The sequence below is a fragment of the Pinus tabuliformis genome, chromosome 1_1, assembly GCF_031772625.1.
Source record: "Pinus tabuliformis cultivar Carrire ecotype Pingquan chromosome 1_1, CPIR1, whole genome shotgun sequence".
Classification (NCBI taxonomy): Eukaryota; Viridiplantae; Streptophyta; class Pinopsida; order Pinales; family Pinaceae; genus Pinus; species Pinus tabuliformis.
In genome coordinates this window covers 423879708-423902616 of record NC_142297.1, presented here as the reverse complement: position 1 = coordinate 423902616, position 22909 = coordinate 423879708, and the positions used below count along the sequence as shown (strand labels likewise).

The following is a 22909-nucleotide window of genomic DNA, read 5'->3' as shown; positions in this document are numbered from 1 at the left end:
CACACCATGTCGGCCTAAGAGAAGATCAAGTCACCCTAAGGACCCATTCAGCCCCACAAGAAGCCTATAAAAGGAAGGAATTTGAATTCATTTGGTGCATCACTTCTCATTCTCTCTCTTCTGGGCATAAGTGCAAAAATTTGTTTGTCGGGTAGAAGTGCGAAGTAGGACGCTGGTAAAGTCTGCTAAAGGGATGCCGAAGTGAATGTGAGTTTGGAGGAGTCTAAGGAGTCAAGGAAAATCAAAATTTTGGTGGGGGTTTCTCTTTGTTTCGTGCTTTGGATTGGGAGAATGGAGTCTCCCAAGTTGGACCGCTGTTGGAAGCCGTGAGCTGCTGCAAGTTGCTGCATAGTCGAAGTTGCTGGAAAGAGATCAATCTTCTGGAGGCTGACTTGGTGTGGAGGGAAGGTTTGGTCAAGGTCTAGGGTGAAAAGTCTCAAAGAATACTATTGAAAGGAAAAATTACTTTGATTGGGTTTTCCCCTCGAGGGGGGTTTTGCCTTGGCATGTGCCTACATCTTGTGTTCTTTGTTTTATGTGTTGTTGCTTTGTGTAATTATTTGATGAACTAAAGAAAGAAGATATAAAGAATCGTAATAGCAAGTAACATCACAAGTAATTATCAAGATCAAGTAAATATTTACCGCCTTTCTGATTTTTCAACAACCACAGCTATGTCTCCTTGCTCTTTACAGACTTTCACTAATGGGACGAGTCCTAGTAGTGCAGGGATCACTTGTAAAGTATATGTCAATGGATAGGTGGGAAGTGACCCTGGAAACCCTTTCCCAAGGATGGAGTGAAGAATGGAACTTGCTTGTTTTTTAAGCAAGGGATTTGTTCTTCTAGGGGTAACGAGTGAGGATTGGAGGGTTGAGGGAAAAGGAATATGCTTATAGACGAGGTTCTCAATCCCTATAATCCTTTGGAAGATTGGATTCCCAAATGGTCCTTGACAAGTAATCTTTATTGAGAAGTGGGACCACAGGGCCAAATGGACCTAGGCTCCAGCCCAGGTTCGAGGATGAAATGCAACAACTAATGATGTTCCTATCCTGGACAAGGTGAAAGGAAAGGAATAAACAAGAATATTCACTTCAAAAGGTTGAATTGATCCAGTTGAGGTCTAGCCTTGGGGATGCTTAGGCAAAATTTGATCTTGGAGCTAGGGCTTGAGATTCTCGGAGATTCCACCGTTAGAGTTGACTCAAATTTGGAAGAGAGGAAGGGGACCCACCAACGCAGTAGCTTGTAGGAGATCGAAGCTTTTCCTTGGGTCAATTCCTGAGAAATTGATGCCCTAGGAGACCTTTAAGGGCTAGACCTGGGAAAAAATGGTGAAGGTGAAGGAGATGACCACCCTTTTTAGGGATCGGTGCCTAACAAATTTGGAAGAGAGGGAAGGGACCCACCAATGCAGTAGCCTGTAGGAGATCGAAGCTTTTCCTTGGGTCAATTCCTGAGAAATTGATGCCTTAGGAGACCGTTGAGGGCCAAACCTGGGAAAAAGTGTTAAAAGGTGAAAAAGGTGAAAAAGGTGAAGGAGATGACCACTATTTTTAGGGATCAATGCCTAATTTACTTAGGGATATGGAGTCAAGGATGATGATGAGTAAGAACTTGGTTTCTTGATCAAAGGGGCCCATAAAGTCAACTTCATCCAATGTCGAGAGAAAGAAAAGAAAAGTGACCTTCAAACATTTATATTTTAGGGCAAATGATGCAAGCTTATCGAGACAAATAATCTCTAGGACATTTATTTCATATAACATTGGCCCATACATTAAATTAGCTAAAACATGCTTAATTCCACATTTCAATATGTAGCAATTAGTCTTAATTTTAGCGATATGCAGCGACAAGAATAGCAACGTCAAAATTTACTGACAATGTTATAGAATATATCCATCCAACATTTTGTTTGCAAGACAAAGCTCCAAGACAAGAAAAATAGCCCAAATCCATACGTCAAAATTCATCCATCTCCAAAAATATCCTCCAAGGAAAAAATGTGAAGTTCTCTATGATTAGAGAGATAGAGAGATCCCAATTCAAGTGATGATCCAAATGAATGTATCCAACATCAATATATAGCCTCCTAAGGAGTTCAAATTAGCCTATGGGCCTACATTAGCCCCTAATGATAAAATAGTGTGCAAATAAAACCCCTATTGGTGACAAGCCTACCAAACTAGCTCACAAGTGTAAAAATAAGCCTCACAAGGGGCCAAATAATAATATGTACATGTCGTGGGGCCTTCCAAAGGCCTAATAATTAAATAATGTCTTGAAATGCCACACTGAGGAATAAATTCATCGGAATATGATGGACAAGGGGGTGGCCCCTTGTTCTCCAAGTAGTAGACTTGTGGTGCTCCCAGTGGGTTTGAGGGCACATAAATGACCCCATGGGTCTCCATATGAATCGGAGATGCTTGTAGATCCTCTGCAAGGGTTCGAGTGGTGGAATGAACACTGCCTTGACATCATACAAGTCCTGGGACAGTTGCCAAGAGTGTGGGGCTCCTGTGGGGGCCTGTTGGGCATAATGTACCAATCATATCACCATCATCCCAAAAGTGGATTGCTAGTAGTCTCTAAGCATCATTGAAGATCTGTGGAGTGTTGTCTGTTGCTGTGGCGGCCAATGGCTCTCTATGCACACCTTATATGTGCCAATGTAGATGTCTAGGAGTTAGGATCTCGTATAGGGAGACCAAAACCAAATGGAAACCACCTGTAATCGTGTGTAAGATCCAATGTGTCCCCTAGGTTTCCAATACAATCAATCATTAAAATAATCCGGTAAAAGAGTTTACAAATCATGGATAGCAAAGTGAGCACTTCATAATGGCATGCCCTTCTGTGGTGGGCTTTTGCATGTGCTAGTGTCTCCAAGCTCTAAAGGGGTTTAACCAAGTGCTTTATTAGGTGGTTTCAGGCCTTAAAGGGGATAGTATGTCCAAGGTACATCCCTCTAATGGGGGTGGCAAGTGATAAATAAGTGGAATGGAGTAGGGAATGAGGATGGCAATCTTGGGCCACATATTGGGGCATATGGGTATCTAGTTAAGGGGAAGCCCACACCTGGGTATGTAATGTGTAGGAGGGAGCGATCGTGGTACATGAGTTGCCTTGGTCTTGATTTTTTTGATTTTTTCACCATTCTTTATATGCTTTTTGCCTATTATGATTTTTTTTTAATTAATTGCTTGGGGCTCAAACGACAAGAGCATGATGTGTAAGATATAGCAGTGATTACCCCCTTTGTGGTAGGGCGGTTCATTGCCCTCCAGGGGTTGGGACAATCATGGGTTCCTAATTGATAAAGAAGGCTCATCTAGGGCGTATTGAACTAGGGTGATGACCATGGATTGGGCTAGAGCTCATGTATTGGCTTTTGCCCACGCGCTAATTATTTTGTCTTGAGCATCTTTTGCATTTTGTGGTATAATTTACTGTTAAAGTTGGCCAATTATGCCTTTTTATTTTCTTTTAACTACTTCAACCTCGGGGGCATCATTTTAGGCCTGAACCAAGGTGGGGGCAAGGGGATGGGGAGGCTGGCCCTGTGTGGAACCAGAATGGAAATGTGGGCCCAAGTGGGAGAAATAATGAATGGGGTATAGTGAGTGGAAAGGGAGTAATATATGCCGATAACGAAGCGAAACCACGCACCCAAAGTCGGGGTTTCCCAAGTAGTACCACCCTAGAACCAAGTGGTCAATAAAGGAGATCCCACGGGACTAAGATCCAAGGGTAACAACCAAAAGAGATCAAGGGGACAAGAGCATAAACTAAGCCCACCCTTGCCGCCAAATCCCCCCAACAATCCATACCCAGAAGTATCCATGATAAGTAAACCCAATACTCAATTACCAAATGACAAGACATACCTTTAGATTCGGAAGGCCCACCTTCAAACATATGATCAATACAAGTGGGTGAGGGACCACATGGTTGGCTCAGGTGGCAGAGAAATCACACACGAGCTAGTAGAAGGCTGCAAGGGGCTGCTAGCTGTCGGTTGAGGCTCATCATGGAGAAAAAATTCTATTGGGGATATAACCCACGAAATGGTGGGTAACAGGGTGTTCCTATCTTTCTATTAACCAAGCTTATGCTTGGAGGCAAGTTAATTAATGCAAGTCTAGGCCTAGGATGCAAATGCAAATTGATCGAGTGATCTTTAGTTAAGATTGCTTATGATTTTAAGTACTTGGTTACAATTAATCTTTAGTTACAATAAGGATTACTTAATCGACAAAAAGGACAATCTTAATTGCAAGATAGAGTGCTCAATCTCAAGATGAATCCAACGAATCCAAGAGATAATTGCTCAAGTACCAAATGAAAACAAGATAGATGTTCCAAATAACAATTCACCAATATGTCAAGGATAGATTATCATCCACAATATGTATCCAATTTAACCATGAAACAATAATGACAATGAGATTAGAGCATTTATCCATGATATTACTTAGAACAATCAACCAAAGGTTCTTTAGAGACAATACAAGAATGAAAAAGAGGCCATTGAAAGATTGCTCAAGAGATTAACAATTTAGATGATTACAAGAAATTACCACAATGCCAATTAGATGTTAAACAATTAGGCTTCCAATTCCCTTAAGCAATATTGACCATTCAAGATGTTATTCAATTCTTGAGATTGATTAGTGCTTATATGAGTGAGTTACTTAGTGCACAATTAGGAATTCTTAGGATTATGAAACTCCCATGACATGCAATATGTTAATATTCTTATCAGAGAACAATAAAACCACTTAACCAATTAACAATCCAATCAAGACTAACAATCCTTCCACAATATGCTATGTTTATCAATGGAATAAAATCTTTTATGTAACTTATGTTCTGATGACATCCAATGAGCAATAATCAAACTTTTAGGATAACCGTAGCTAATGGCTAGGGTAAAGAAGGCTAACGCTAGGCCTTGTGGGCCAAAAAAAAAATTCGGACCCCTGCAAAATTGACAATTGCTTCAGATTTTCAAAATCGCCTAAAAATTGCCACAAAATCTTCCTTGAGGGATTGTGGCTTCCTCTTGAGCGTTGAGCTTGGAGGGAAGCTAAAGGGAGGATCTTGCCTTCCTAGGCCTAGATCCACCTCAAAACCCCAACGATTTTCTTCAAGGAGGCTAGAAACCCTCACAAAATTCGATATGGCTTGAGATTTCACTTGCACAAATGAAATAATTTTTTTCCCAAAACCCCACTATTTACAAAATTTAAAATAAACCCCAACTGTTTCAAAACAAGGGTTAGAAATAATTTACAAAATTATTTTACAAGATATTCACAAGTATACAATGCTTGTAAAATATATTTTTTGAGAAAAATAAAATTATGAATAATGGTAATGGATCAATGTATTTTTTGAAAGTTAGAATATTGGCCACACCCTTTAGCAAAGTAAGAACACCATGTAAAAATTCCTAGAGCCTAAACAAGGTTGGCTCTTCCCCAAAGTCTGTGAACTTGGAGCCCAAGGGCTAGTGTACTTGCAAATCACTATATATTTTCTCAAGTAGACTTGTTAGATCATATGGTGAATCAGATCACCTAAGAGAAAACCAAATTTTATCAAAAGAATGTTCTTATCACTGACAATGAAATAACGAACTCATAAATAATTTTAGCACAATATAGGACAACGCATAATTAGAACGTACCACAGATCAATGGAACAAGAACACCATGAATTGAACCCCAAAGTCTTTTTATTATGATATCAAACGTTCCTAGCAAAGCAATGGCTCAATATCAACGTTACAAATTTACATCATCCACTGATAGCCCAAACCAGAATTTTCATCATGACTTGAGAAGCAAAATGGCTTCTCTTTATAAAGAAATCCCTCCAAGTGGAAAATAAAGGTTATTTGGCTTTATCTCCGTCAAAATAATCTCGACCATTGATAAATATTTGATTATCTTTTAATCTCCACCGTCAAATACTTTTATTTTGAGGAAAATTTGAAATTTTCTTAAAAACCACTATAATTAATACAAAAATTAATATTTTGGATTAATTTGCTCAAAATTTTGACCTTGACTCAACCACCAAGGTCCAAGAGCTTAATTTTTCTTAAAATATCCATTTTTCCTTGGTGGGGGACCTCCAAAAATTAGTTTTCTTTTGACCCATGGATTTTCCACTTGGAGAAGAATTATTTCCTCTAAAATGAATTTTGACTCTAAATTAATTAATTTTCCGGCTTAGGATTTAAATTTATTTTTTGCCAAAAAAATTAATTAGCAGTAGAGGGGATTAATTATTTTTTCCATCCTCAAATATTTTAGCCATAGTGTTTAAGTATGAGGAACCATGCACTAAAATATTTTTTACATCAAAGATTACAAATTCAGCCCTCAAAGGGGGAATACACTTTTACACATATATTCTCAATGACTTACTTAATTTTGTGAAACAATATGATTTAGTTGACCAAGTGATTTGTAATAAAATAATTTAGTCAAATAGCTTAAATTATTTTTAAACCGCTTTTGTAAAAACTTGATATAACCCTAAGACTCACCTAAGATTTTGATTATGAATTCCACCCTAGCTTTGGGGTTCAAGTTGGAGGAAAAACTTTTTCGATTATCTGTGTTTAGCAACACACATAATTTGGTGAGGTTAAAAAACCTCCTAGGATGAAATTCATCACCAAATTCAAATGCTTACCTAGGTGGTTACATAATTAAACAGTCATACTAGCGTCATTTACATTACAACTTGCAAAAATTGGGTTTACAATGATACAACATGTAGTTGGTTGATGATTTTGATCCTTGAAAAATTTTGTACACTGATTCCTTGGGCTTGTGACAAAATGGGTACAACAGGCCCCACTATTAACCAACCAACTATCCCAGGTATTTAGGGGAGAGGAACTAAAAAGTGTGGAAATAAGGATATATTTAGATTGACTTGTAGCAACATTACTTTCATATCTAAAATTTCTAACTTCTTTTGAGGATTGTGGCGTTCATCGCGATTATTCAAAGCATCTCTTCTTCTTCTTCCATCTCTTCCATTACAATCATTCCTCCGATCATCTCCCTCCCTTTGATTATTGAACTTGCTATTGTTGCTTCTAGTATTGTATCTTGGAGCATTGTTCTTCTCTGGGAATCTTGAGCATAGTGACCCTTCTTGTGACAATTGTAGCATTCAATGTGCAACCATTCCTTTTCTCTTCCATTCCTCCTATTTGAATTTTAGGGAGTAGGCTTCCTAGAACTTAAAGAACCTCCTTTTCCTTTCTTTTGCTTGTTATGAGCAATGAAAGCAGTAGGCTATACTTCTTCATGTTTTTTTATCTTGTATCTTGAGATCATCCTTGAATATTTTTGAGTGAGTTTTCCAATGAGCTCATCAAATGATGACAAACTATTGTTGTTGCTTATGGTGGTAATGAAGGTTTCCCAAATAGGAGGAAGACCTCTAAGTGTCACCAACACCAACTCCTTGTCAGGCACAATTTCCCCTACTCTCTGCAATTGATCTTTAAGACGAGATATCCTCGTGACATAGGATTGCGCAAATTCTCTTTTATTCATCTTCATATCTTTGAGTTGATCTTTCAAGGAGAGGATTTCATTCAAATTGCTAACTTCATACATGTCAACTAGCTTATCATACATATCCTTAAACTTTTTCAAATTTCCAACATAGGCAAGTAAATGATTTTGTAAACCATCAACGATAATTTTCTTTGCTTTTTAACTCACCTTTCTTGTACTTGTTCTTGGTAGCAACAAGAGCATTTTCTAGAGGCTCGGGAACTTTTCCTTTATATGTACTCCAAGGCATCATTGTCATTTGATATGATTCCTAACTTAATCTTCCAAGCAAAAAAATTAGATGAGTCACCCAACTTCTCATTTTCCTTGAAGTAAGAGGTAGACATATTGACTTGATTAGATAGGCTCCTTCAACTTTTCCAAAGATGATTGCTCTAGCTCGTCTCCTTTGGGCTTGTCCTTCAACTTAGCTCGAAAACCATGTAATTTTCCACTGCTTTATGCTATTTCAATTACTTTAGCCCAATTCAATTCTTCTACAAGCAATTTCAATAACAATTAATTCTTCCAATTCAATTCAATAATTGAAGATAGAACTCTAAACGTAATGACAATAAGAGAATCAACAAAAGACATTTATTTGGTCAAAGACTAGGGAAAAACCCCACAAGGGGGAAAACCCTTTGAAATTCTGCTTCTATTAGATTGTCTTCAAATGTTCAACAGAGAGTATAATGATCCAAAATTCATCAACAAGAGTCAAGTTCAGCTTTTGACTTATCCAACAACACTACCAACCAAAATCCAAAACTGTTAATTTTAGGTATGTTCTATGCTAGAGCAATTTATTTCAATTTTCACTGTTAGCTCGATATCTTTTTTAGATTAGCAATCACATTAGCATACTGCAGATAGAACATAAATATAAATTGCAGAAGACAAGCCAAGACAAGAGGACACAAGATATGGCGCTAGCTAGGGACAAACCCCAATGTGGGGAAACCCTTGATCAATTCTTCTTTTATGTTCTTCAATAGTTCAGCAGAGAGAGAGAGATAGTACATTTACAACAGAAGTCAACATTTTGACTTTCTATATCTACATGAGATCAGTTGAAGACATGTTGCTTCAACTGATTCTCCAAGGTGACTCCTTCACCATTCACAGTGCTGCATCTCGTCCACTTGCTGCACCTCTCTGTGTTGCACCATGCTGCACTTATCATGACCATGCTATGCACTTCATGTTGTTGCTCCTGTCACTGAGCTGCTCCAATTATTGAGCTGCTCTTTATCACGGATCTGTACCCAATGTTGTACTCATTGCTGATCTGCACTCAATGACTTCATCATACAACATCCATCATCACTTTGCTGCCCCCATCATGCTGCAACCATCACCATGCTGCATCCTTGTTATCTGACTTATCCTCAACATAGTAATACTAACCCATGACAATAGCTTTGTCCATCTCATATTACAACAACATCATACAACCCTCTAATAGCTTGAGATCTCAACAGTATTATACACGACAACTCCATATATTATGCTAATGATCTGAGCCCTCAAATACCCATACGAAATGCTTGACTGTGGTGTTATGGCTTGCGGCCTAACACACAGTTTTCCTGTAGCAGCATAAACGTTATACTTGTTCTTCCAATGATACCCCAACAGGTTTGTTCCACTGCTCCTTTTAACTCAGCCTTCTAACAAGAAGAAACCACCCTCACACAGTTGCAAAAGGGATGCTCAAACAGTCCCTTAACCTTGCTGCATTATGGTTCCTTCTACTGCGGCTAGGGCACAACAGAATCCTTACTTCAACTGTGGTTAGAACTCACGGTTGGACTGTGGCTTGAACAACAGATCTGGTCTCCTTTTTACCAGTGTATCAGGGCCTCCTTATTATTGCGTATAGGGCTGCTGATCAGCCCTTCCTTTGCTGCGGATAAGGCCTCTTCCTTTACTGTGTATACGTGCCTCCTTTGCTGCATAAAAACCCTTGTTGACTGTGGCCTAGGGAACCCTTAAATGCTGTGGCTAGGGCACCCTTAAATGTGGCTAAGTCTCTCCTTTAGGACTGCGTATGGGAGCCTTCTAGGACAGCGGATTAGGGCATTCAATCTGTGTCTAGAATCTTTCCTTTACTGCGGCTAGGGTATGGCAAGATCTCCTTCAACTGCGGCTAGGATCCTCTCCCTTCAACTGCGTCTTGATGTCTCCTCCATGATTGTAATTTAGGGTTGCGTATAAGGCCTTCACCTTCACTGCGTTTAGGGCATCATCTGTAGGCTAGCGTATACTCTTGGTGTCTCTCCTTCAACAAAACCCAAAGACGTGAAGAGGAGGAGATCACATGACGAGTAAGTGTCCCAAATGACTTCAAGTCCTCTTTTATTTATACTAAAAACGTAGAGGTTGAATAGACATCACTGTTGGGCTTTTGAGCCTACACCTCTCAATGAGAGGGATCCAAGAAAAATATCAGCTGCCATAAATAAGATGACCCACATGGAGTTTGGCCCTAGTTCCCAATTTTAACAAAAACATGAGCCAATAGTCAATATGGTGAAAATCAACATTGGTCAAAGTCAATGATAGCAGTAGTAGCAACAAGTAGTCAACAGTCCTCCAAATGAACTTGGTCAGTAGTAAAAAAATGTGGCTTGATCAGCTGGTCAAGGTGCCTCAAAAACCGTAAAAAAACTCTCCAATTTCAGTCAAAGTCAAAGTCAAAGGTAGCTGAAACCCTAGTTGCAGATTTAAAGTCAACCATAGTCAAAGTGCATAGAAATTCTCGATTTTTATGCCCAGAAATTTGGTCCTCCAAAATAGTCCAAAAACTCAAGTCAAAATCGGTCAAACCGTGCCCAGTCTACAAAAGTCTACTTTAGTCTAGTCAAAGTGTTGATCAAAATAGAATTTGACCTCTTGCAATTTTGCTTTCCTTTTGCTCACACGTGTAAAGAAGATCCGTGCAATTTCAGAAGTATTGAACCCAAGAAGAGAAGAATGAATGATGTGATGATGATGTCTCAAATGAGGCTCCTTGACTTGTATTTATAGGCATTGGAGGGACAATTTGTCCTCTAGGCCAACTTGATCAAATGTGACATTGTGGGCTTCACTTCAAAAATACACTTTTCCTTATCCGAATCCAGTGCTTCAAAGGTCATTTTGGTCCCTTTCAGAAAGAGCAATCTAGTCCAATGATTGGAATTTGTCACCGAGTTGCGAAATTAACACATAGTACACAAGATATATGCCCAACACTTGTTTCTTATCATTGCATTAACAAGAAAACTCACAGGGCTCCCATGTTAGGGATAATGGCCCTTTATATCCGAGTACAATGTCAAATACAAATTCAATTCCTTTTGACCAAAATCCTAGGGTTGAGGCTTTGTTCTCTAAGCCTTTCCTGCCCAATACTTAGATACCTACAACACTTAAATAACTTCTTGTGACAACGTAGGTCATTACCAACCCACTTTAGATTACTCAAACACAAATCAACATACCTGGGCATGATCCTTTGGCCCATGGTCTCCTATTGTCTTTGTTGTCAACCCTCTGATAGCCTTGTTGCTAGCTTTTTCTTGCTTGCAATAGGCCCTAACAAACTTCGTGCCTCCCTTTCTTTGTTGTTGCAAACCCTTGGTTGTCCTTATCTTGTTATGGCAGACCTTACCAACACTCTTGCTTTGTTGTTCTATGCATTGGCCAGGCCTCCCTTCCCACACCAGCCCTGCGACTAGCGTTAACCAAGATCGCAACTGCCATGCAACCTGTGGCCCTATGGCCTTCTTTCCTCTTGGCTGCAGCCTCCTCTTGGTAGTTGTGGCTTGTCCTCTAGCTATCCAAACAACCCTACTTGGCCTAAAAAAAAAAGAAGATACTCCTCTCCAAGGTTTGTTGCTTGCAGCGAGGTCGTTTAGCCTTCTTACACACAAGAAGAATGTCCTTCTCCTTGTCCACTTGCGTCTCCTTTGGCCTTATTATACTTGTCCAAGGGGTGTGAAATCCCATGGGTTATGTCTCTTGGCCTTATTGTCCGACTTGAGTCAACTTGACACCTTAAGTTGACTTATAACTAAATTAAAATATTAAATGCTTTTCCTTGGGTGCAAACCACATCAAACAAACTAGAAAGCCCCAAGGGCTTTTCCAATTGGAAATACTTCCAAGCTACCAAATTTCAACATTCCCTCTTAGTGAGGAAGGTATTTCCACCACCACTTAGAAGTGACCTTGCCTCTAAATTTTGGTCTGCAACCATATCCTTTTGGAAGACTTGGATCTTCGAAGACACCATGCTCCTAGAAGCCTCCCGCTTCAAAGCCTCATGCATGGCCATTTGAACCGTGACTTCCCTTGTTCCTAGAAATCTCCAACTCCACGACTTTTCCGTACATGGCCTGACTTCCTTGCACGTGCCATGAATTTTCTTGCGTGCACCAAGACTTCCTTGTATGGTTTGCAAGTTTACTTGCACGCACCACGACTTTCCTTGCATAGTTTGTGACTTTCCTTGCATGGCCTAGAAGGCTCCACTTTGTCGCTTGAACCTGAAGGTTAGACTTCCCTTGGGCGGTTGACTCTCACTCTGAGCTCGCAATCTCCCTTTGAAGCCAAACTCCCTTTGATCCTACACGACCTTCCCTTGGCTCACTTTGCTTTCCCTCCAGGAAAGTAACCTCTCCAAAAGTTATGCACATGTTGCAACTGAACTTGTGTCCTTCCAAGGTCAGTCTTGAGCCACGGTTGAACACTTGGCCTAGTCTACTCTAGACCATTTTCAACTCAACTCTGCAAGTGTGCTCATCCTCCCGGTTCAAACACCTCATATGCACATGGCTCCACTACTAGATGTGCAACTTTGCAACCCAATGAAGATACTTTCTCATCCATGCCAAAGCACTCCTTGTCAAGGCACGAATTGTTACAATTTACTTTGACAAGTCAACAAAAGTCCATAAATGGTATCAGCAACTCACCACTCAACATACTATTGTGCACCGAGTTCTCCGCCAATCCACCAGAACTCCAATTTTTCCACCCTAAGCTACAATAATCTACAATTCCTTGTCTGAACATTCTGCTCCATGTCTCACAAGGCATACCTAGCTAACTCTCTTTGCAACATTGTTGCTTCCTGCAACAGTCTCATAACTCCCTCCTATAGTTGACACCTTTGCACATCTTAGATCTAATTGATCTTCGAAGATGCTCTGATACCATGTTAAAAATCCACGCACCCTAGGTTTGGTCTATGCCTTAGCTAGGTAACATAAACACTCTAGCAATGCCTAACTTTAAACAATTTGCATAGGGAAATTACACAAGAAATCAGGTTGAAGTATAGTAAACAAGATGTATGCCCAAAACTTGTTTCTTATTAGTCCATTAACAAGAAAACTCATAGGGCTTCCATACTAGGGATAATGGCCCTTTATATCCCAATACAATGTCAATTCCTTTTGACCAAACTCCTAACGTTAAGGGTTTGTCCTTAAGCCTTTCCTGCCCAATACTTAGACACCTTCAACACTTGAATAACATGTTGTAACAACCTAGGGCATTACCAACCCACTTTAGTTTACTCAAATACAAATAAGCTTACCTGGGCATGATCCTTTAGCCCACGGTCTTTTGTTGTCATTGTTTAAACCTTTGACAACCCTATTGCACCTTGTTGTTAGCTTTTGTCATGCTTGCAACAGGCCTTAATAGACTTCTTGTCTCCCTTACTTTGTTGTTGCAGACCCTTAATTGTCCTTATCTTGTTGTGGCAAACCTTACCAACACCCCTGCCTCGTTGTTCTGTGCCTCAGCTAGGCCTCCCTTGCCACACCAAGCCAGCAACCAATCCTAACCAGGCTTGCGACTGCCCTGTGGCCTTCTTTCCCCCTGACTGCAACATCCCCTTCGCAGTTGCAGCTTGTCCTCTAGCTGTCCAAACAGACCTACTTGGCCTTAGAAAAAAGAAGATACTCCTCTCTTCGTTGCTGCTATGACTATACTCTTCTCAAAGGCTTGTCGCATGTGGCTAGCTCTTTTAGCCTCCTTACACACAAAAATAATGTCCTTATCCTTCTTGTCCACTAGTCTCTCCTTTGGCCTTATTTATACTTGTCTAAAGGGTGTGAAACCCCAAGGGTTGTGTCTCTTGTCCTTGCTGGTCAACATGAGCTGACTTGACACCTTACGCTGACTTATAATTAAATTAAAATATTAAATGTTTTTCTTTGGGTGCAAAAGCCTAGCAAACAAACCAAAAAGCCTCAAGGGCTTTTCCAATCGGAAATATGTTCCGAGCTACCAAATTTCAACATACAAGGTGTACATTCTATCACAAGGGAAGACTGTGGTGAGTAGGTATGTGAGACTTGATCATAGAGCCTTGAAGAAGTCACATGATACCATATCAGTGGCAAATGATCAGGATCGAGAGGTTTCGAAGGATGAGAAGAGTCCAACATGACCAACAACGAGTACTTAGTCTTTATATCAAGAGGAGTAGGAGGCACCTTCTAGTTCTATCAAGAGGGGGTCGAGATGGGTAGAGAATACTCTTAGGGATGTTGAAGAGCATGTGGAAGCTCCTAGAAATATGTTCGGGGAGAGCAAACCACTGCAGAAGTTTTCCAGCTTTGAGGAGGCAACAAACCAACAAGTTTGGAGGGATGCTATGAAGGAAGATTATTCTTTCATTATGAAGAATGATGTATGGGATATTGTGCCTATGACTGTAGGAAAACTAATGGTTACTTTGAGATGGATCTTCAAGATCAAACATGTTGCAGATGGCAACATTGAGAAGTATAAGGCTAGGTTCGTGGTGAGAGAGTTCTCCTACAAGGAGGGAGTGGATTATGAGGAGACATTTGCTTAATCTACTAGATACACTTTTATCAAGGCTATTATGTCTATTACGTCAAAGATGAGGTGGAGGATATATCAGATGGATGTGAAGACATCACTTTTTAACAAGAGTGATTAAGGAGGAAGTGTATGTTGAGTAGTTGTAGGGTTTTGAGGTGCATGCGAAAGATTCTCATGTATGCAGGTTAAAGAAGGCTTTGTATGGTCTCAAGTAGGCACCTAGGGAATGGCACTCGAGAATTGATGGGTATCTGCTAGGTATGGACTTCACCAAGAGTGGGGCAAATCCCAACCTATACTATATATTAGTTGGTGATGATACACTCATTTGATACTTATGTGAATGACCTCTTTCTTACAAAGGTATGGAAGCTCATAGAGATGTGCAAGATAGACCTAGCGATAGAGTTTGAGATGAAGGACATTGGCATGATGCACTACGCTTTGGGGTTGGAGGTGTGGTAGCAGATAGGCGAGATTTCCTTGAATAGGGGAAGCATGCAGTTGAAATACTAAAGAGATTCGAGATGGTGGATTATAGGCCTATGTCAACACTCATGATTATCAACTTAAGGAGGAAGTGTATGTCAAGTAGTTGCAGGGTTTTGAGGTGCATGGGAGAGATTCTCATGTATGCAGGTTAAAGAAGGCTTTGTATGGTCTCAAGTAGGCACCTAGGGAATGGCACTTGAGAATTGATGGGTATCTTCTAGGTATGGACTTCACCAAGAGTGAGCCAGATCCCAACCTGTATTATATATTAGTTGGCGATGATACACTCATTCTGATTCTTATGTGGATGACCTCTTTCTTACAAGGGTAGGGAAGCTCATAGAGATGTGCAAGAAAGACCTAGCTATAGAGTTTGAGATGAAGGACATCGGCATGATGCACTACATTTTGGGGTTAGAGGTGTGGTAGCAGATAGGCGATATTTCCTTGAATAGGGGAAGCATGCAGTTGAAATACTAAAGAAATTTGAGATGGTGGATTATAGGTCTATGTCAACACCCATGATTATCAACTTGAGGAAAATGAATGTTGGAAGCACTGAGAGGGGAGTGAATCAGTGTTTCTCTTTAGTTAGTATTTTTAACTTCATAGAGCATTAATTATCACTAACATTGGATCAACATAAATCAACAATAAGCAACATCATTCAACAATGTGCAAACATCAAGACAATAAACAACAGATTTTAGGTGGAAACCTTTTTGGTACAAAAAAGACCGAATGCTTCTTAATATTTGTCTTTATAAAATGCACATCAATATTTTCAGCTCCAATTGAGGGAGGCTTCAACCCCCTAGTTTACAGGCTCCAACCTATAGGATGCTCCAACGCCCTGTTTACTAGCTGCAATCGGAAGGGTGCTCCAACGCCCTAGTTTACAGGCTCCAACCTGAAGGATGCTCCAACAAACTGTTTACTAGCTACAACTGGAAGGACGCTCCAACACCTTATGCAGGCACCAACCTGCCCTAACACCAACCTGCCGCCCAAATCAGCAGGGGGACCACGTCTCACAATTTTCAGATTGGATCCACCTGCGCTCAATATCAATACAAAATAACTTGCAATACAACTTGTTCAATTGTCAATATGATCTCTGTGATACAAGCCAATGCTCTTTACTGCTCAATACATCAACAGGCCAGCCATTCCTCTGCAATACCAAAGCCCTAGCGGCATCTAATCTCTGCTCAACAAGATCTACTTCTGCTCATCACTGATCAACATGGTCATCATCATGCAAATTATCCTGTGCAACAAATCTCTGCAAAAACTGTGAAACCCCAACAATGTCATATCTGTCTCAAGAAATGTATGTCATTCTTAAGATGGCATCCTCATACAGAAATGACAACCTTTAGCAGCAATAGTTAATACTATCATATATGGATCAAGAACAACCAGCAAACATTCTGATCTTGGCTAAACTGTAAAACCCTAGCACTGGTCAATAATCAAGTTTGCTTATCTCATCAAAGATCAAACCCTGTGTATCATAAATCATGTCAATCCTACAAGATACAGCAACACACGCATACTGCTCAATGTCCGTTAAACATTGTCCCAATGCATCTTTGACAATCAACAACTGTTCTTCTGCTTAAACTACATCAACTTGTCATAGAAGTATTGCAAACCCTAGCTCAAAAGTCTGCCAAGTACATCATAACTATGACCAAATCATAATAATGTGTGAATGTTGCAACACTTGAGTTACATCAACTTCTAGACAGAGAGCCCAGCATTAACAATTCAAACCTTTTCTATTGTCTCAGCCTAGCTAGATATTGGCAATGCTTATAAGTTATAACTGATCACTCAACAATCACAAACCAAATTGCCCTTAGCTGCAACAACAAATTTTGCTCAAACACATACTACACATCTTGACAGCATATAACACATGCTCATTACCCTATTGTTCATACATGACTCAGCTCGTTAATTTTTCTTAACAATCATCAATGTGTATTTGTAAGACAACAGCATGTGATAGATCAATATACTCAAAATTATGGCAATCTCATTGCAGTGTGCCAATACCATCCATTTGTTAGAAATTCAGAAAGGCAGAAATATTTTCTTATGTTGATAATTAATTGTGTAATTCTTGTGCTCTTATTATCTCAGTGTTAAGGATGAATCGCACCAGTTCGGAACAAATTGCAGGCTTCTGAATATTAAAAGGTTGCCTAATGTCTGTTTTGTGCACTTTTCTCCTTGCTTCAGCAATTCTTGATGACAGTCTAGACTTCAGAACGTAGCTGGAGGGGATCAAACTTAGATGAGGCTCAGAAACGTGAATGCTCCAAAACACAGACACGATATTGTTTAATTTCAATGATGATTTAGGTTTAAAGGATTAATAAGGAGAACTCGGATCATATTGGAGCTCTGCAATTGCAATAATAATGCGGGTTGATGAATTCAACGAAACCTTTTTTCAAATATCTCCAAGCCTTCAGATATATGATTTCCACAGGCAAAGCATAAACGAGATCCACACTTGATTTGATCAGAACGTGGCTGCATAGAATGAATTGAGACCCAATTAATACAACCTTCATAACCCTTGCAAATCGTTCCAGAAAAATGCCATCAAAACAAAGGCCACAAAGTATGGGGTTGGTTTATAAGATTTAGCGTAACTCTTATGGTTCTGCTACCAGTGAGTCCATATATCTTTAGTTCGAGTGTATCCCTAGAATAAGGTTGGTCGCAGAAGAAGGTTATTTGACTGCAGAAGAGGTACCTGCAAAGATGTATCATGACTAGTGAATCCCTATGAAAGAGAAAAAAAAAAGCCGAAACCCAGAACAATGGACATCAGAAAGCGTGAAGTGTCTCCAAGATTTCCAGCGAATGAGTCAATCAGAACAGTCGCAGATACTTCATTGTCAATTCATATTTTATGAAATGAGACGAGCCTCAGTTTATAATAAATGAAAAACTTCTAGAGAGGCTGAACAAAATTTGGAGCTGACCCATGAGATGAGAAGGAAGAAAAATATTAGAGCCAAAGATTAGGGCCGTCCTCCATCGTTTCAAATTTGAATTTAATTTTTATTGCCCTTTTAACTTAATTTGACCTTTGACTTGTAGAAAAGTGTAACTAGGTTCTGTCTTCATAATGACATGTAATTATGATCTTTGTAAATGATGAAAAGAAGAAAATAAATTATTTTTGTAATGCCTTGCTTCATGGGTTTCATGAGCAAGAGTTTTTGTTTTAGATGGTTCCCATATAGAGCCTTCAGGATTTGTCATAAAAGTCATATAGAGTCAATGTCATGTATGAAGAATGTATATGAGTCTATAAAAGTGTCTAATAGCCCTCCAATGACAAGCACAAGTCCTCTTCATGTCGGCTTCAAGATGAAGTAACCAACTCATGTCGGCGCACCTATTTGGAGACACCGGTTCGAGATCAAAGGTCGGCTTATTTATGGGTCAACAACTATATATAGGAGTGAAGGCACTTCACATTTCCACAGTGAAAAACTCGCATATCTCTTTGAAGTTTCGGTGGACAATTACAGTGAGGAGTTTGGATGTTAAATCGCAGAACAGAACTTGGATGGGTAGGGACAACGAGGATCTTTAGGAACAGAAGTTTGGATGTCTTTGTGACTTCGTATGGACAGTGGCAGAGTGAAGTTCGCATATATCTCTGATATTCGGATAAGGATACACAATCAGACTATGATTCGATGCCACCACTGCTAGGAGAATTCGGAAGGAAGGTCACAAGAGTGTGATAAGATCTCAGTGTTGTTACAAGGAAAAAGGTCTCGGTGGTGTCTCAAAGGGCAACGAATATGGTTCAATGGTATGTCTTCAGGATTCGGTGTTACAACTGAAGGATAGGTTCTGTACCCTTGACTAACACAGTGACCATAGTTCGATGTCATCACTTATGGTACGAAGTTTGAAGTAGAAGGAACCTAGAGAGAGTAAACAAGGAGGAAGAGGACTTGTGTCTTGGTCTTGAAGTGGCTAATAGGTCAAGGGTCTCGGTCTTGGTATTCGTCAATTGGGATCTCTATAAGAAGAATTTGTGTGGTTTTCCTCTCAAAGAGTGAGAGGTTTTGGCAATGGCAGATAACCTACATTCTGTGTCTCTTATCTATCTATCTCTATAAGAAGATTCTAATATAAGTAGCAAAAAGCATTCACAAGCAGTTACTAATCGAAGAGAAATCACCTAATGCTAATGCCCTAGATTTCTCAACATGACTTGCCAAAAACCCCTTACTTTTTAATAAATTTGAAACCTTCCATAAGTGCCCCTTTTTCCATAGTATTATTTAATTTAATTAATGATAAAAGACCTTATGATTTTAAGCCAAAGAGAAACCGCCACATCATCAACTTTTTAACCAAAGTGTGATGCTACCTCAGCAACCCTTGGGGTTTTGGACCATTGGTTGGGGTCACGAACTTTGATTGAGCATATCTCTCCAACTGTAAAGCCGCTTTTGACGATCCACATACTACTGGAATCGGCTCGTCGAGGAGAATCCAATGGCAGTGGTCTTCATGATGAATTCCTCGAAATCCTCAACAAGTACAGGGTAGGTCCATCGTCCAGGGAAACCAAACCCTAGAGCTAGGGTTTCATCAAGCTGCATCATCCTGTGAGCATCATTAAGTTGCATCATCATCACTTGTATTATTTTGTGGGCATCATCACATCATTGACCTCCAACTATACCAACTATACTTGCTTTGACATCAATGACAACATACTCAACATTTGCTTGCCAAGTCATAACTCAGTCAAACTAGTAATGATTCAGTGATGTTTCCAAGACTTGGCAAGTACTTGGGGAGTATCTGAAAAATTCAACATGTGCATTCTGAAACCTCATTTGCCAATTATTTTGTGAAACCTTTGGTTTTAAGATTTTTCATTTGTCAAGTTTTATTGCAGGTTTTTCCTGCATCTGAGTTATGTGACATTGCCTGCAAGGTTGGAAGATTCTGAGTTCATGTTTTTAGTATCCAGGCATTCTTGTTGAATTTTGAATTTATGGCAACAGTATATAGTTGTGCTGGGGAGCACTCTCAACATTAGGGAGACTTATTTTGTTTTGTCTAAGGTTCAATGTAGTGGTTGATAATCCCTTTTTCAGTTGTTTTAGGCATTCGGTAATACAACTTAAACCATACTCTTTCAGGTATGTGTCCAATAGACATCAGAAGTTTCATGTCCTCAGTAACTGCTTGCCAATCAGCAGTTTGTCTAAGGTTCAATGCAGTGGTTGATAATCCTTTTTTCAGTTGGTTTAGGCATTCGGTAATATAACTTAAAATATACTCTTTTAGGTATGTGTCCAACAAATATTATAAGTTTCGTGCCTTCAATAACTGTTTGCCAATCAGCAAAAATTAGCCACACATTTGAAAATTTTGATCCATTTAATCAGCTGTACTCCTCTCGAACACAACTCATAGGTGATGACATAATGACTTTTCATCTACCAAATATTTTATCTAATGCAATTCATGTACAAGTTAGATCCATAACAATGTTTGAACGTTGTTGTTTATGGACATAGCTTCTATGATATCATGGCAGTAATAGGTTGGGGAAACCATGGCACACACTGTATCACATTCTTCTCTGATGCTATTGAAATGTAGGAGCTGGCAGCTGCAGACATGTAGAAATAATGTCTCTTGGAACAAACTTAATCTGCATCTCACATTCTTATCTGATGTTATTGAACTGTAGGAGCTGGCAATCTTAGACATATAGAAATAATGCAGCACTTGAAACAAGTTTACATCTTGGTAGATTTCGGGAATATGGTCAAGTAGATAATCAGACCTCATCTGCATCTGGGAAACATATCGATTTGTATTCAGTCCACAAGTATTAGCTTTTTGGCAAATGTTGGTAGGAGGAATATGAGGACGTTATCAGCAACTACATATAGGAGGTATATGCTGATACTTTAAGATATTGTGTGCTTTAAGGCGTAATAATAAATGGTGAATTAATTTATGGTGTACATGGCTTGGATCTGTTGTCATTCAGTAAGCCCACGGAGGATATTCTAAATCTAGTCAGAGTACAGAGAAGATTTTCTGAAAAATAGTTTTAACATTATAGTTGTCATATGTAAAGCTTGTTGCTTATTCTTGCAGGAAAAGGCTTTCAGTCTATCAAGTTTTCAAATAGAAGTGGAGTCGGTTCAAATTGACCAAAGGTTTTAATGGTCTTACTTCCATGGAAGGCGGCAATGCACTGGACTTTGGGGATTGGGGTACATATGAAGAATCTATGAACGACCATCCGACATTGAAACTCATGGCTGTTATTGCAGAGCGAGATGTAGCAATCTTGGAAAGGGACACTGCAATTGCAGAGAAGAAGGCTGCCTATGCAGAACGTGATGTTGCTCTCTTGCAAAGGGAAGTTGCCATTTCTGATCGTAACTCTGCTCTTTTGGAGCGTGATGCAGCAGCAGCTGCTCTTGGATATTCTGGACAAATGAATTTGAGCGGCCAGAGAAGTCCATCATGTGGAACATTAGTTGGTATAAAGGTCCAGTCAGTTGGACAAGTGTTTCCTGATCCTGACTCCGAGTCTCTGGTAGCTGAGCAACCTAAGCAGACAAATCAGGCAGATAACAGAATAAAAGGTGAGAGGGAGTCTCCATCAAATAAGGTGTTTAATGGTTATGAACCTATAACTCCAGTGTTTAAGATACAACAAAAAAAGGGTGCCACAACTGGGCAAGACACAAATGGACTACTTGCAGTGGTCAAGCATGAAATGAGGGATCAAGATTACACAGAAGATAAAACTACATTTGACACTTCAGGGTTACCCTTTACATTTGACACTTCAGCTTTACCCATTACATTTGATGCTTCAGCTTTACCCATTCCTGTGTGCTCTTGCACTGGGGTTCCTCAACAGTGTTACAGGTGGGGTAGTGGTGGCTGGCAGTCTGCCTGCTGCACCACATCTATATCCATGTATCCTCTCCCAATGAACCCCAATAAACGGGGTGCTCGCCTGGGTGGTAGGAAAATGAGTGGAGGAGCATTTGCAAAATTGTTAGCGAGGTTAATTGCTGATGGATATAGTTTGGAATATCCTGTTGACTTGAAGAACCATTGGGCCAAGCATGGCACCAATCGGTACATTAGAATCCAGTAGATGAAAGTACTATATGGATCATGTAGCTATCCTTTCAGCACCTGTAGTGCTAGTTCCTGGAGAATGATGTAAACATACATCTGGTGAGCTGATTCTTGGGAGATTCATTCAACCCATATTCTAACTAGCAAATGACTCCAATTTGTTTGCCTTTTGTTCTAAAATGGGGGAAGATTGATTGCCCATCACAGTATGAGCAAATAGAATTGGTCAAAGAATAATATTGCTGATTTCATTGAGTTATATTTACTAATACTGTTGCATATTTGTTATTGGAAGATGCTTTAGGAGTTGGTAGGCCGTCCAGGGCACTCTCAGCAAGGATTTTGAGATTCTTGGATGTAGTTGTGCAATTAACTAACATCGCTTATATCAACTTTATTTTGACAATGCATGAGTTGAAATTCTATGACGAATCAATTGGAGATAGCATTGCTAGTTTTATACTAATTTCCCCATTGTATACCGCAAAACAATGCGCACCAATGTGAAAATGGAAGAATGCACAAAAAATTGTGAAAAAGAGACAATGGCTTCCTCAAAACTATGGCTTTGTAGCACTCAAAAGTACATATTTAATATACAAGTTTGTGACAGAATTGGTTGCTGAGGATAAGGATATCTCTTCACATATTATAAAAGTAGTCTTGAATAGGCTACTTAATAAATAACTTCACACAAATATGGGCTGAAAATGGTTAATTTGTAAAATATTAAAATAGATACTTGTTAATGATAAGAAATGACTAAAACTACTTTTCCTCCCTTTTTA

General features: G+C 39.5%; 1 protein-coding gene across 2 annotated transcripts in view; it reads left to right on the top strand.

Moving 5' to 3' along the window:
• LOC149213501 (uncharacterized) overlaps positions 1-22527 on the top strand; it is a 94767-nt gene extending 72240 nt beyond the window's left edge. Inside the window, exons 2-3 of one of the 2 annotated variants that reach the window (XM_089392035.1) lie at positions 20701-20908; positions 21117-22527. In XM_089392035.1, coding sequence (XP_089248161.1) covers positions 21199-22137 — 939 coding nt within the window. In that variant the 5' untranslated portion in view covers positions 20701-20908; positions 21117-21198 and the 3' untranslated portion in view covers positions 22138-22527. The remainder of the gene's footprint in view (positions 1-20700; positions 20909-21116) is intronic. The other variant, XM_089392034.1, reaches the window with a different exon arrangement.
• Positions 22528-22909: the final 382 nt, after the last annotated feature.